At 33.2% G+C, this 15,421-nt stretch overlaps 1 protein-coding gene across 1 annotated transcript in view; it reads right to left on the bottom strand.

Annotated features, from left to right (window-relative positions):
* Window positions 1–187: 187 nt before the first annotated feature.
* LOC107664591 (rho GTPase-activating protein 27-like) overlaps window positions 188–15,421 on the bottom strand; it is a 35,391-nt gene continuing 20,157 nt past the window's right edge. The window contains exons 3-18 of the mRNA XM_016455203.1: window positions 13,237–13,701; window positions 11,664–11,870; window positions 11,424–11,504; window positions 9,922–10,029; window positions 9,108–9,179; window positions 7,585–7,652; window positions 7,164–7,248; window positions 6,992–7,093; window positions 6,789–6,887; window positions 6,585–6,699; window positions 5,902–6,027; window positions 5,712–5,810; window positions 4,912–4,989; window positions 3,984–4,112; window positions 1,216–1,321; window positions 188–1,125 (exon numbers count right to left, since the gene is read on the bottom strand). Coding sequence (XP_016310689.1) covers window positions 951–1,125; window positions 1,216–1,321; window positions 3,984–4,112; window positions 4,912–4,989; window positions 5,712–5,810; window positions 5,902–6,027; window positions 6,585–6,699; window positions 6,789–6,887; window positions 6,992–7,093; window positions 7,164–7,248; window positions 7,585–7,652; window positions 9,108–9,179; window positions 9,922–10,029; window positions 11,424–11,504; window positions 11,664–11,870; window positions 13,237–13,701 — 2,115 coding nt within the window. The 3' untranslated portion in view covers window positions 188–950. The remainder of the gene's footprint in view (window positions 1,126–1,215; window positions 1,322–3,983; window positions 4,113–4,911; window positions 4,990–5,711; window positions 5,811–5,901; window positions 6,028–6,584; window positions 6,700–6,788; window positions 6,888–6,991; window positions 7,094–7,163; window positions 7,249–7,584; window positions 7,653–9,107; window positions 9,180–9,921; window positions 10,030–11,423; window positions 11,505–11,663; window positions 11,871–13,236; window positions 13,702–15,421) is intronic.

Below are 15,421 nucleotides of genomic sequence, written 5' to 3'. Positions count from 1 at the left end.
TATATATATTCAAATTAAACCTAAATTTGCAGCATATGGCATATGATTTGAGTATGCCAACTTAGCTGAAACCTTAACAGTTCAATCAATATATACCATATCATTTTGTCAATATATCGCTCACAATATAAATAGAGAAAAAAGTAAATAAAAGTGAAGCATTAATTTATAAAAGAGTTACTTTATTAAAAGCTTGCTTACTTCAGGCAATGTACAGCATAAATATGCCTTTCTATATATACACACACCTTCAAACATCTTACAGTGATTACTATATGAGTGTGCCAGTTGTTATAAAATATTAATGCTTAATCTATGTGCAAATTCAGATTCTATATTTTGGTACCACCAAATCTAAAATATTGTGCCTTTAATGACAATGTACACGTTTTACAACTTGAACTAAAATTGACGCCTAAACATAAAAATGTTGTAATTTCATATTATCCATCTATTATCACATAGCAAATCCAAATTAATAGGGTAAAAACTTGCAGTGTTTTGCGCGACTCTACAGAAAGGCAAAAGACCACAGGAAAGCAAAGTTAAACTACATTATTATTGAACTGACCTGTTCAGGAATAGCTGATAACTATTTAAAAAGAAAGCTCACTGATATTCTTAGAAAACCTCCTGTGACAGAGCTCTCTTTAAGTCTAAAAGGAAACACAACACATTATTTTAAACTACATTTTAGCTATACACTTTTAAAATGTGCATTACCCTTAATGGCCAACTGCTCTTCTGTTTCAGTGATATTAATAGATTAATCACAGATGCTACTGTTCTTGATTTTTGTAGCATCTCTATTTACAACAAAATGTGCCAGTCGAGAGGCTTTCCTTCACAGATCTGTCACATACTGTCCCTCTGACTGGACTGAGATCAGTTTTGCAGCTTCATCTCCAGCATTTGAGTGGGCTTTTGTATTCAGTGCAAGTTCAGGTCAATCACATGTGGAAGATCGACTCAAATTCATTGAGTAAGAATTCTACAATCTGGTTCTGGAAGACCATGTAAGCGGCGATGTTTGCCGTCTCCACCTCCGGTTTGAGTAACGTTGGGCCGAAAACGATAGCCACATTCTGCACGCTCATTCTGTTCTCATCGCCGTGTTGAATAACCCTGAAAGAAAGAGACAGAGACATGTTGTAGATATATACTGTAACATTTATAAAAAGATGTAAATACGTGTGTGTAAAATGAACAACATACTTGCGTAAATGGCTGAATAGGGCCTCCATTGTGTTACGGTTGGGTGGTGGCAAAGACCGTACCAGATTTCTCATGTGTGCTATTTTACTGTAATAATCAGGGATTTCTGTATCAAAGCACAAGGAAGAACACAAATGAATTCAATTAAAACTTTATCACTAGATAGATAGATAGATAGTTAGATAGATTGTAATGAATTACTAGTATTATATAATGAATAAATCTATTCAATCAAAATATCTATAGTGTGGAGTATAGTAATGAAACAATATCACTATAAATTATATTATCAGTATAATTATATTACATAAAAATATCAATATTATGCAATCAAGAAAATCTGAGAAAGATACAATAATGAAAATTGTTCTATTTAGCATTTTTAGAGTTTAATACAACATTTTTTTCCTACAAATTATATTATCAGCATAATAATTATATTAAATAAATAAAAATATCTATATTGTGGAGTACCCCCCACCCAAAAAAAAAATAATCTGAGAAAAAAATGTAAATGTTTCTATTTTCCATTTTCATAGTTTAATACAACATTTTTTTTCTACAAATTATATTATCAGCATAATAATTATATTAAATAAATAAAAATATCTATATTGTGGAGTACCCCCCACCCAAAAAAAAAATAATCTGAGAAAAAAATGTAAATGTTTCTATTTTCCATTTTCATAGTTTAATACAACATTTTTTTTCTACAAATTATATTATCAGCATAATAATTATATTAAATAAAAATATCTAAATTATGGAGTCAAAAGTCAAAAGAAATCTGAAAAGAAAATTAATAAAATTGTTCTCTTTTGCATTTGTGTAGTTTGCTTTTTGTGTTTTGTAATTGTAAACAATTTTACAAATTATTTTATTAGCAAAATAATTATATTAAATCAATAAAAATATCTATATTGTGGAGTAGCCCCCACTCCCCCCACCAAAAAAACCTGAGAAAAATATTAAAATGTTTCTATTTTCCTTTTTTTCCAGTAATGAAACAATATCACTATAAATTATATTATCAGTATAATTATATTACATAAAAATATCAATATTATGCAATCAAGAAAATATGAGAAAGAAACAAATAATGAAAATTGTTCTATTTTGCATTTTTATAGTTTAATAAAAATTGTTTTACTACAAATGATATTATCAGCATAATAATTATATTAAATACAAATATCAAAATTATGGAGTCAAAAAAATCAGAAAAGAAAATTAATTAAATTGTTATATTTTGCATTTTTATAGTTTATTACAACAATTTTTTTTACTACAAATTATATTATCAGCATAATAATTATATTAAATACAAATATCTAAATTATGGAGTCAAAAAATCTGAAACGAAAATGAATAAAATTGTTCTCTTTTGCATTTGTGTAGTTTGTTTGTTTTTTTTTAAAAATTGAAATGTTTCTATTTTCCTTTTTGTCCTGTAACGAAAAAATATCACTATAAATTATATTATCAGTATAATTATATTACATAAAAATATCAATATTACGCAATCAAGAAAATCTGAGAAAGATACAATCATGAAAACTGTTCTATTTTGCATTTTTATAGTTTAATACAAATTAGTTTTTACTACAAATTATATTAGCAGCATAATTATAAAAATATCTAAATTGTGGAGTAAAAAAAAAAATCTAAATTAAAAAAAAAATGGTTCTATTTTGTATTTTTGTAGTTTAATATGATCATATATCTAGTTCAGTTTCAATATGCAAGAAAGGAAATTTGACTAAGTTCACAAATATGAGCAGCAGAAATGTGCTTCTATTTGGCCACTGAAAACACCACACTGGAAATCATGTTGGACAAAAAATGAAACTTTTTCAAAATATCTTCTTTTTTGTGTTCAACAGAAGAAAGAAAGCCATTCAGGTGTGGAATGACATGAGGATGAATAAATGACGACCAAATTTTAATTTTTGGGTGAACTATTCCTTTAACCCTCCGCTGGTCTTTGATAATTATAACGGAAAAGTTGACTTTTAGAATTTTTAAAAATGTTTTGCTTCATCAGAATGGTAAGAAACTTGATGCTTTTTCTGGCACTTAAAGCCTTTGAGAGGAACATCTCAGACATGGTTGGAGGGTTCATTGAATATGTGCATGGGATATATCTTTTATTCAGCAAATCCTAAACACACACACACATGTTAGGTTTCCATATTTAATGGGGACATCCCATAGGCGTAATGTTTTTTATACTGTACAAACTGTATTTTCTATCCACTTACCCTAAACCTACCTCTCACACAAAACTTTCTGCTATTTTAGTTTTTCAAAACACTTCATTCTGATTGATTTATAAGCTTGTGTCCTCATGGGGACCTAAAAATGAAATATCACTATAAATTATATTATCAGTATAATTATATTACATAAAAATATCAATATTACGCAATCAAGAAAATCTGAGAAAGATACAATCATGAAAACTGTTCTATTTTGCATTTTTATAGTTTAATACAAATTAGTTTTTACTACAAATTATATTAGCAGCATAATTATAAAAATATCTAAATTGTGGAGTAAAAAAAAAAATCTAAATTAAAAAAAAAATGGTTCTATTTTGTATTTTTGTAGTTTAATATGATCATATATCTAGTTCAGTTTCAATATGCAAGAAAGGAAATTTGACTAAGTTCACAAATATGAGCAGCAGAAATGTGCTTCTATTTGGCCACTGAAAACACCACACTGGAAACCCGCTAGAGTCCCACTCCCGCATTTCGGGATCTTACTGATGCCATTGATGAAATCATTGAAGAGACTGTAAGGGAAAAGAGGCTCCTGCAGCTCTCTGAAGAAGAGCTTCAGCGCTCCTGTGATCACATGGATGTCCCAGTTCCCCTCCTCCAGGTCCAGATCCTCTGGAGAAACACACAGAGACACACACGAGTCAGTCGGAATCGCTAAAGGGTCAAGAAGACACAGACAATGTGAGTGTAAACGCTTGGGTCATGGAAAATCACTACTGACCAATTATGAGAAAAAAAACTAAAAAGTGGTGCTTCCCCTCGCAATCTCTATTCTGTTTCTGTTTCTAGTTTTAGCATTAAATGTAAAATGTCTTATCTCAGCACAATATCTCCTCAATAACCCACACTCATCCATAGTAGTGCTGTTTATAATGTTATTTTTTTTAATACACCATACTTTCTCCCAAACTGATTAAATAAAAACAAGTTTAAATGGGTAAATCTTCTATACATATTTTTGATTCCTCATTTTCTTTTATGACATGCTCCAATTCTTGTTAAAACACACTAGACATGCTTATTCTGTGCATTTTTAGCACTTTTTGTGTGAAATCATATTTATTTTGTCTCTCAAAAGTGTCACTTTAAGTGAGTGTGAGCAGCGCAGCAAAAATAGACTCTGTGCCAAAACCATTGCTTCAGTGCTGCTCACGCGACGCTCCTGCTCCCAGTGTGCATGCACGCTTTTGTTAACATGCACACTGAAAAAAATACACGTTGCTCACGCCTGTGGTGTGAAACCGGCATGATAAAGTTACAGCTCATATTATGAGCAAATGCAATAGTGACGTCTTCTTAAATACCAAAGGAAACTAACAAACTATAATACAGAATATGACATCTTGGTGCAGACGTGAAGAGCTAGTAAACTGAGCTGATGAAGTGTAAAATGCATGCTGATGAATTATACCATGATCTGCTTTGAAACGCAGTTTCTGGATGACTGCCAAATTCCCACTAACTCTGTAGAGTCCATCGATCTCCAGACCTGATGGATAACAACAACAAAAATCAGTTCATGCAGCTTGATTTTTAAATATTAAACAAGGCCGACATTTTTAGACGTACTCAAAAGGTTTATAGGTTATTAAAAAGTTTATAGGTGTTTTTAGGTTATTTTGTAACAGCGCTCGCTCAAACTGACTAGGATGACCAATCAAATCAAAATAGGGCGGGGTTTAGAAAGAAAACAAACGTGAATTCCAGTGTGACCATTCTGTTTTTAATAGGGAAAGTCTGTGAGGTCAGATATAAGTAACTAAATATTTAATATTTGACAACTACCATAGAAATGTTAAACAAAAAAATGTGATGATCAGACAAGAAACATTTAGCCATTTTGCATTTTCGGCATATGAATAAGAATGATTTTTTTATTTTTTATATATTATTTGTAAATAGTTCAAATGTATTACTTAAAAAAAAACCGTATTATTTTTAATTTACTGTTCTTTTGCTTTATTTCTTTAAATCCATTTAATCCTTTAATTATTTAATTCCTTTAAATAAAAAGAACCCCGCCCAAAAATAAAACAAAACAAAATAAAATAAAACAAAACAAAACAAATACCTAAATAAATAAATAGTCCCCTCCCAACATTCAAGACATGGTTACAGCCTTAAAATTAAATGACATAAATTATACACATTATTAATCCAAAGTCGATTTCAATAATCAAAATATTTGGCAGTGGTGTAAAGGTAACACACCTCTTTTCTCTACCGCCCGGATGCATTTCTCTACAAAGCTGGGCACTCTCGTCTTTTCTTGAATGCAGAGATTGTGCAAGTGACATCCAAATACATTTTCTGTGGATCAAAGAGTCACATTAGAATCAGTTTTCATTCAAAATCTTCTATAAAGGGAACAGGAAATGGATGAGGGAAAGCAGTGATGGACCTCTGATATATCCCTTGTCTTTGACCGACTGCAGGGTGGGCCGCTTGAGGAGAAACTTCTTCAGTTTGGTGCGGACCTTCTTCTGATCTGCTTCAGGTGTCGAAGAGGAGGAAGGATGACGAGATGCTAATGAACAGGAAGAGGGGAGTACATTTTTATACTAATTTTCTGTATCATGTACTGTGCTTTCAGCATTTTCTTTTCAAATTATTTTAGTATCTTTAGTTTTTTATAAATGGATAAAATTATTTTCTCACGTCCCAATGGCAGGATTTTCATTTAAGGGTGTACTGCTCCTTTTATAGCATACACACACACACACACACACACACACACACACACACACACACACAAACACAAAATAAATAAATAAAAATAAATTAAATTAAAAAAGTTTAAATGGCTTAATCTAGTCATCTAGTGGTTGCACAATGGTATTACATAGGATTTTATGATAGCCTTTAGGATTTTAAATATCTTTGCTGTTTTTTTTTTAATTAAAAACTGTATTAATTTAAATAAATGCTGCATAATTGCTGCATAAAAGTACCATGAAATCCCCTCAAAATACAAAATATTAAAGAGTAAATATTACTGAAACAACTTATGATACATTCCTTTCATTAAAAAAGTTACACTTAATACACTTATACCAGAGGGTTAAGAATCATTTGAAGCACTACCATTGCTCATAGTTCTTTTGTCGAAGGGTCTATCCTCTCTGTCTAAGCTCGAGGACTTCTCACTGATTTCCTCCTCATCTTCAGAGTGGTGCTGATCCAGATCCTGACGCAGATCCTGGCCCAGAGCAATGCAGAAATGCAGATTTCAGAGAACACAACCAAGTTTTGTTAATGTTCATTTCTGGACAACGAAGCAAGACTCACCAGCTGGCGTATGGTATCTGTGATGATTTTATACCAGTCTGTGATGATGCTCTCAGTGTCGTACTGGATCAAGTACTCCACACCACTGCGACTCTTAAGCTGAATGAACAAACAAACACACATGGAACGTCAAGACGACACACTAGTAAAGTATAGAGTATGATCATCCAGCACAATCGTAGGTAGTGCTGTAACAGCCATACCTCCAAAACATTTTTCTTGCTTGATTTGTCCTTGGTTGCCCGGTTAATTGTTGCCCCTTTCAGTTCGACTGTGAATTCTGGAACTATCTGGTTTGTCTTGCTCTACGTAATATAAAATACATTCAGTGTTGTGAAAAATGCAAATTCTACATTTGCTGGTTTTGTTTCTCACCGATGCTCCAGCTGGTGTCTTTGGATCCTTATGGAATGTCAGTATCCCTCCATGGAGAACCGTCCAGGAATTACTCCAGTTCTTCCTGTGGGACGATTTGTAAAATGTTATACTTTTACATACGAACATAACAGTTTTCACCGTAACACTTTACAAAAAGGTCAGATTGGTGAACGTTAGTTAATGAGTTAACTAACATAAACTGACACTGAGCGATACATTTGTCTTTGTAATTAATGTAAAATAATAAACATATAACTGTTCATTGTTACACTAGTTCATGTCCCGTTAAATAATATTAACAGATATAACTTTTGATATTAATAATGCATTAATAAATGCTGAAATTACTACTAGCTGAGATTAATAAATGCTTTACTTTACTGTAAAGTGTTACCATTTTCATGATGGCCAACCTTACCTAATTTTCTTCCCGTTTTCAGACACCTTTGTTTTATTCAGGATTCCAGCCTTTTCCAAGTTTGAAACCTTAAAAAAAAATGAATGAATGAAATAATACAGCCTCTCTGAAAGAAACAAAAAATGTACAGGATAATGTCTGAGATCATGAAAATGAAGCGAATTATATAACCTTTAAGGTTCACCTTAAAATGTCGAACAGAAAAAGTAGATTACTGTTCAGCTGTTTTATCCTTTTAATGGTTTTAAATTTAGGAGCAAATCATTTAACACTCCATTTCACTCTTTAAAATGCTCATATAATAAAATCACAAGTATCCACAGGTAAGAAGTGTTCTTCGGTACAACATCAAGCACAGTTTGAGCTAAAACCCCTCAAACACGGTAAAACCATCATGTTAATGTTAGCACCTTCATGCTTTATAGCCACATATAGCAGTTTAGAGCTGTGCGATAATATAGTTCACTTTTTGTGATGATATAAACAATCAGGCAGCTGAAATGTGCTATATATATATATATATATATATATGTTGCTTTTTTCTGTGCGTATATGCGGATAAAATTGGACATTAGACTTAATTAGACTAATTCGACTTAATATCCAACTTAATATAAAGAGCTGTGGGATAATATAGTTATATTTTGTGATGATATAAACAATCACACAGCTGAGATTTGCTAGTACAGTATATATGCATATACACTGTAAAAATGTAGTAAATAAAACAAAGATTATTGAAGTATGTTCACATTTAATTCAATGTATTACTTGCTGTTTCTTTGTAATTATTTGTGAAATTTACTAGGAATTTGAACAGTGATTGTAATACCAGTACTTTGATATTTACCGTGGTTCTGTATAATTAATTTAATGGTACTCCACCATGGTAAATGTCCAAAAAACAAGGTACTGCCATGATATCACGTCCAAAACTCAAGGAAGCATTGTGATACATTTGGTACTTGCTTTTTTGAGTAGAAGGCAGCAACTGGGCTGCAAGTTTCATTAGTAACCACCAGAGGCCAGTGTGGCAAAATACTATTGCATGCATGTGATTATCTCCGGATTTTGACATCAGATGTTTTGGTATCTTAGACTGTTCTTCATAGGTTTACAGTGAGTATTGGTGATCTGTTTGGTGTGTATAGACTTTGGTGTGTTTTAAATGAATTAAATGGGTCATTCTTCTAGTCATGTTCAAAAACTTTTGATTAGACATTGCTCCACTTGTCCTAACCTGCATAAATACTTTTACTCAGCATGTATTGTGTAATTGCATAATTATATTCTCCTGTGCAATTTATGGAACACCTCATACACTGGCATTACCAAACCCAACACTTACCAAGGAAAAGAGAGAAAAACATCTGACACAGCATGTCATTCATGGCAGTAAGCACATAATGAGCTTATAATAATCACATGAATGGTGCCCGAAGATTTCCTTTATGTAGTTTATTGTAAGATTTAGATCTAAATGTACATTTTTAAAGACATAAGCGTTTGATCTGGAGTCTTACATTATGTGGCATCTCAGGAGAGCTGGAGGCATCGCTGTCTGGTGTATTCTGAGGATATGATGAGTGACTCTTCTGTTAAGAGAAAATAACAGGTAAATCACACTATGCATTTACAATAATGGCCTAGAAACAAAAAAAAAGAGACAAGACCATTTAAATATGGTGAAATATACCATTTTCATTACACAACTACAATTTTCATTTTCATTACACAACTGCATTTTTTCATTGCACCAAAATTGTTAATCTCCATAAAATCGTAAAATCATACGTTTCTATAATGGACTTGATGAATGACACTTCTGTTTGTGATAAAATCACATGTAGGGCATTTGTAGGGCATGATACAATAATACAATAATGCCCTAGAAAACCAAAAATTGCTGCTCAAAAACAGACAAGACCATTTAACTGTGGTCAAATATACAATTTTTAGTACACAACTACATTTTTCCATTGTGTGCCTTTGGTAAACACCATTAGTAATGCAGTACAGTATGCTACTGTGTTAATAACCCAATTAATCTCCATGGAGCAGTTCAGTGAAAACAGGCTAAATGTTGAGTATATGTTAGCATATTGAAATGATAGGATCTAAAATACTAGGTGGGATTTAAATAGAGCAACTCTATAACAAACTGAGTCTCAGGTGCATTCTAGAGCCTATTTAGGAAACACGGTCACTAAGGACACGCATCAGGTGTGCATCACGTGCGTCAGGGCATCACTCTTTGTTTATGAGTGCGGATGAGCTGTTGGATGAACTAACACATGCAGAGGTAGAAATTCAAAGCAAATGTGTGTGAGTACATACATCTTCCTGGTATCCCGCACTGCGCCTCCAGTTTTGCTTGGATCCCATTGTGTCCTGCTCTAGTGAGGCCCCATTTCCCACTCCATACTGTCCTGGACTTCCAGAGTACTAGAAGTGTGAGAGAGAATTTGTATTCAGAAATGTTAACTTTATGACAGGTTTTTGTATTTTTTTGAGCTTGTTTTGAAGTTGTTATTGGAGTACATTTTTACAAGAAAATATTCTTTATGTTTTTCTACTTCAAAATGTCATGTTTAATTTGATGTGTTACTTGCCTTTGTTTGCAATTATTTGTGAAATCTACCAGCAATTTCTAAGTGAAAATTATAAAAGTTAATGCATGGACATTCTGCCAAATATATAATTTTGTGTTTTCACAGTATCATTTGGGATCAGAAGGACAGTTTCACTCATTTTTTTAGGTGAACAACAGCAATCTTTCAATGGGTTAAGCAGATAAACATCACATTTTCATTTTTGGGTGAACTATCCCTTTAAGAAGAATGATTAAAATGATGCTAAAGCAGCAAAAAAAAAAGAAAAAAAAAAGGTATGTTCAATTTACCCCTTGACAGCCAGGATTCCCATGGTCATGGAAAACTTAGATATCTAGACTTGGATAAGTTATGAAAATGAATAAGTTTTGGCCATTTTTTACACATTTAATGAATATACGTTTTTCTACTAATACCACGCTCTGAAAAATTATACCGACAGGAATAAATTGTGAATAAAAATGTAAAAAAATTCTTATCTCTCATGTCATTCCAAACCTGTATGACTTTCTTTCTTCTGAGGAACACAAAAGAAGATGTTTTGAAGAATGTTGGTAACCAAAGTGTTTCAGTTCTCTTTGACTTCCATAGTATGTAGGAAAAAAAAATACTATGGAAATCATTGGAAACTGAAACGATTAGTTACAAACATTTTTCAAAATATCTTATTAGGAAAGAAAGTCATACAGGTTTGAAACAACACATGGGCTAGTAAACAATAACAGACTTTTAACAGTTTTTTGGAAGAACTATGCCTTTATTCCTTAACCAGTAAATCACGAACAGCTGAAAAAGTCATGGGGCCTTTGAATATTGTTATAGATAAGGGGGGACAAAAAGGTTGAGAACGACAGCTTTAAGACCCGTTCGCACCAAGGACAATAATTATAACAAAAAAAGTTTTAATAATCATTCTAATTCTATAAGAACAGGAAATTTCACACCACAACTATAACAATAACTACAAACAGAAACGTTATCAGTTCAGAATCACTTTCAGAACAATTTCTTCCAGCTGATGAATGATAAAAAACATTGACAGCCAATCAGAATCCACCTGGCTTCACATAGAGCGCGAGCATTTAAAGCAGCAGATAACAAAAGAGCAGTGTCCTTACAACAAACAGAACTTTATTGTCCGCTAAGTTTGGCCGCTAATATAGTTATCGTTCTTGGTGTGAACAGGCCTTTAGGTGGACAATCCCAAATTTTCCCACTGTATCTCACCTCAGGCAAGTTCCACTGGGACTTGCTGCCATCTCTTAAGTAGTAGTATGTCCGTCCTCGATCGTCTAGCGACTTGATCCACTGTCAACAAGACGCTTCATTAAGTTCACCAAATTACAAAACTAGCCTACAGCCCTACTATCATCCACATCACTAATAATAGCAAGCTAATCAGCCCAAATAATAAGTAAGTCAGCCCAAAACAAGGACACGCCAAGGTCAGTGTCAAGTGTCCTGTACCTGTTCCTGCGTGTAGTCGCTCGTGAAGACCCAAGCTCCTTCAGGGTCGATGCTGAGGGTCCAGCCTGGTGGGACGCTGTGATCCAGACTGGCCCTGGGGATTGAGACCTTCTTCACATGAATCAAAGTATACTCTGATGGCATAGAGAGAGGAGATGCTTCCTCCAGATCTGGAGATGCTGGGTAGTCTTCCTCAGGAAACGGAGGCTACATTTTGGGGAGTAAAGAAGACAATAAAAGTATCATTCAAACTTTTTTTAACATTTTTTATTCAATTTTTCATTTAATTCTTTCATAATAGAAATAGAACTCATTATTAACTTTTTTTTTGCAGAAAAGGGTAGTGTTTGAGAAACCTTTTTGAAAATATTATTATTGCAACTTATTAATTGCATTTGTTTTTGTGTTTTCATTTGTCACATAAATTACAAATTAAACTATTACTAATAGTTTAATTACTAATTATACTATTTTTTTATGTAACTCAATGTAATACTTTAGTCTACTTTTAGGAGACAGTTGATCATATCTAAAGAGAAAAAAATGATTAAACAAGCAACAAAATAAGCCAAACCTATTAATTCATCCCCACTGTCTTGAAAAAACTGTATATATGCGGCAGTCTAATTTTAAATGTTAAATATTTTTACAATATTATTTAAAATGATTAAAAAAAAAATATTTTAAAAAATCATGGGGTCTTCGAACATTTCTGTGGACAATGGGGGATCTTGAAGACAAAAAGGCTGAAAACCACTGGTTTAAGACCCACTGACACCAAGGACGATAACTATAACCATAACTATAAAATCATTTACATGATAATATTATACTAAGTATAATTTCCAGGTTGACAGTGTTAGATCAACTCACTGGTTCTCAATCCAAAGATGACTTAAAATGATTAAAAATAAGACAAAGCCAGCAATAATATGTCAAACCAATTAAAATCTTCTCAAAAATTGTCAAAAAACCTACATATGCTGCATGAGGAAGGAGAAATTTTTGAATTTTGATTTCTAGACTTTGAAAAGTGTATATTAATTAAGTGTAATGTATAATAATAAAATCGAAAATCTCCACAGCCATTTTTATTTTTTATTATTCTATTCTATTCTAAAATATAAATTGTAAAAAATATTTTCAACTGCAAATGTCATGGGGCTTTCGAATATTGCTGTGGGCAATGGGGGGCCATGGGGTCAAAATGGTTGAAAACCACTGTAATAACAAAAATAATAATAAAAAAAGTGTCATATTTAATTTTTGACAGCCTTGAAAACAAGGCTGTGAGTGATAGAAGTACAGTGTGTTCAATAGCTTGTAATGTTGTTTAACATAGTGATTGTTTAGCTAACGAAACGTCTTTCCTAAAAAACGTTCAGTAGACAAAAACCTTCACAACAAAGTTTTGAAAATTGTGAGTTGTGAGGGCCTTTAGACGGTGGGTTGTAAAGACTGTCAATTCCTCACAGCCTCGTTTTCATCCATGTAAAATCCAATATGGCATCTAACCTGACTAAGGTCTATTTGCACATAAATACCATAATATGGTAACATAAAACCTCCATACCGGGCAATCTTCCAGAAACTGCTCTGGTGAGATGATATCCTCTGGGGGATCCCATGAGCTCTGACCCGACACAATGTTAAAGAAGTAATGCCTGCCAGTATTCTCATCCAGCACCTTCTCCCAGTCCGAGCTCCACCTCTGAGGAGAAGGGAATAGGGGCGAGCTGATGGGAGACTGGGGGAACGAGGGAGGAGAACGGGCCTCCTCTGTCCCCACTGACGACTCCATGGAGTAGCTGAGCGGATACTCCCAGGTGCTGCGGCCTGTAGAGGGGTGGTAGTAGTACTCTTGCCCGCTCTGGTCGTCAGTATGGATCTCCCATCCCGCAGAGTCTAAAAGAAGGGTATCGGGAGTGTCTGGGAACTCCTGTAATGGAGAAGCAACGGTACTGGATGTGTCAGTGGTACTCCGACGCACCCGGGGGAGGTTTACATACACCGCCGTGAGAGCGCTGTCATCCTCTACCTGATGGACAAAAATGACACCCATGAATGCATATACTTGTACAAGACATGATGCCAAAGGCACCCAAAAATGATGATCTCTTTGCAAGGAGCCCCTTAAGGAAGCTATATTTTCATGTATGAAAACCCATTTAGTGTGCAAGTGTAAGACATTTTAATGTGCAATATCATAAAGACAACGTTGTTTAAAGAATTAAATAATTAATGTTAAACATTAAATGAAATAAAAAACTTAAAGTAAAATCTCTCACTTTCATTTAGTTTAAGTGCTTAAAATAAAAATAAAACTTTATGAAAACTATATAAACACATTAAATAAAAACTAAAAATGAAAAAAAAAAAAACTTTAACTACAATAAAATGAAAACAGAAAATATTAAAATAAAAACTAATTCAAAATGTTAACAAAAGTCAATGATAAAAAACACCGAAAAAAAAAAGAAGTACCTTATACTGTCATTGTACCAAAGCCAAAACAAAATTATTTAAAAAAAATCTGAAAATATTTACTTTCAGTTAGGTTGACAGCACATAGATGAAGAAAATCAATAAATTCAGTAAATGCATTATTAAAATTGATAAAATATATAAACTGAATTATCTTTATACATATTAACCTGTAAGTTCTATAAAATATACGTATTTTTTTTTCTCCAAATTTCAGACACCCATGTTTAGATGCAATAACTGTTTTTCAAGATAATTTCTATTTTTTTAATACATGTGATAAAATGTATAAAATAAATGTGACAAAATATGTGATATTTTGTTAACACACAAACACACACACACACATAGATGATACATGTATAAAAGCAGCTTTTTTTGTTAAGGATCGTAAAATTAGCTTCTCAAAAAGTAGCTTCTGAGTAGCTACTCAGGATGAAGATATCATATCAAATCATATATTATACGATCATGAAATGCTAGAAATGGTGTGCATTTGGCTGAAGACACATGTGTAACTTGATTCAGATGACCTTTCACAGTGATACTGACTTATGTAAACAGGTGATTGTGTTATGTCACAAATGCTTATACAAAGAGCAGAACAAACAGTGGATGGATGGAGCATCTGCTTTCACACCCTCCTCCCACAATCCTCCCCTATGCAAAATGTACCACGCACGGAGGGAGTCTCCACATCACCAGAAAGAAAAACAAAACCTTCAGCACACACACCACTGTCAACTGTGTTCTGGAAACACACTTATGTTCAAACTAACAAGGCTTTTTTCACAAGGATGTGTAATGGTCACTGACACAATGCCAAGGTGTTGCTATGTGGTGGTTGAGGTGTTCGGGACAGTTTTTAGCACGTTATTATGAGGTAGATAGGTGGTTGCTTCCTAGCTCAAGTCTCTGTGATGTTCTGGTCTCTAAGAGAAGTCTAGCAGATGAGATTTTATCCCATTTTACCATCTGCCAGACAAAAATCATAAGCTTGCTCTCATAGAAATCAACAGCAAACCTCTTCTCAACAAATAGCACGATTTATGGTGTCATTCATATGCAATCATTTTCATTTGCTTATGCATGTTGCATAAGCGGTGCACAGACTTTTATTACTTACACTGTAAAAAATGGTTGTGATTTTAACAGTATTAAACGCAACGTTTCGGTCCACTGACCTTCATCAGGCAAATTTGCCTGATGAAGGTCAGTGGACCGAAACGTTGCGTTTAATACTGTTAAAATCACAACCATTTTTTACAGTGTAC

This window comes from Sinocyclocheilus anshuiensis, unplaced genomic scaffold (genome assembly GCF_001515605.1).
Source record: "Sinocyclocheilus anshuiensis isolate Anshui unplaced genomic scaffold, SAMN03320099.WGS_v1.1 scaffold287, whole genome shotgun sequence".
Taxonomy (NCBI): domain Eukaryota; kingdom Metazoa; phylum Chordata; class Actinopteri; order Cypriniformes; family Cyprinidae; genus Sinocyclocheilus; species Sinocyclocheilus anshuiensis.
This window is presented reverse-complemented; position numbering and strand designations above follow the sequence as displayed.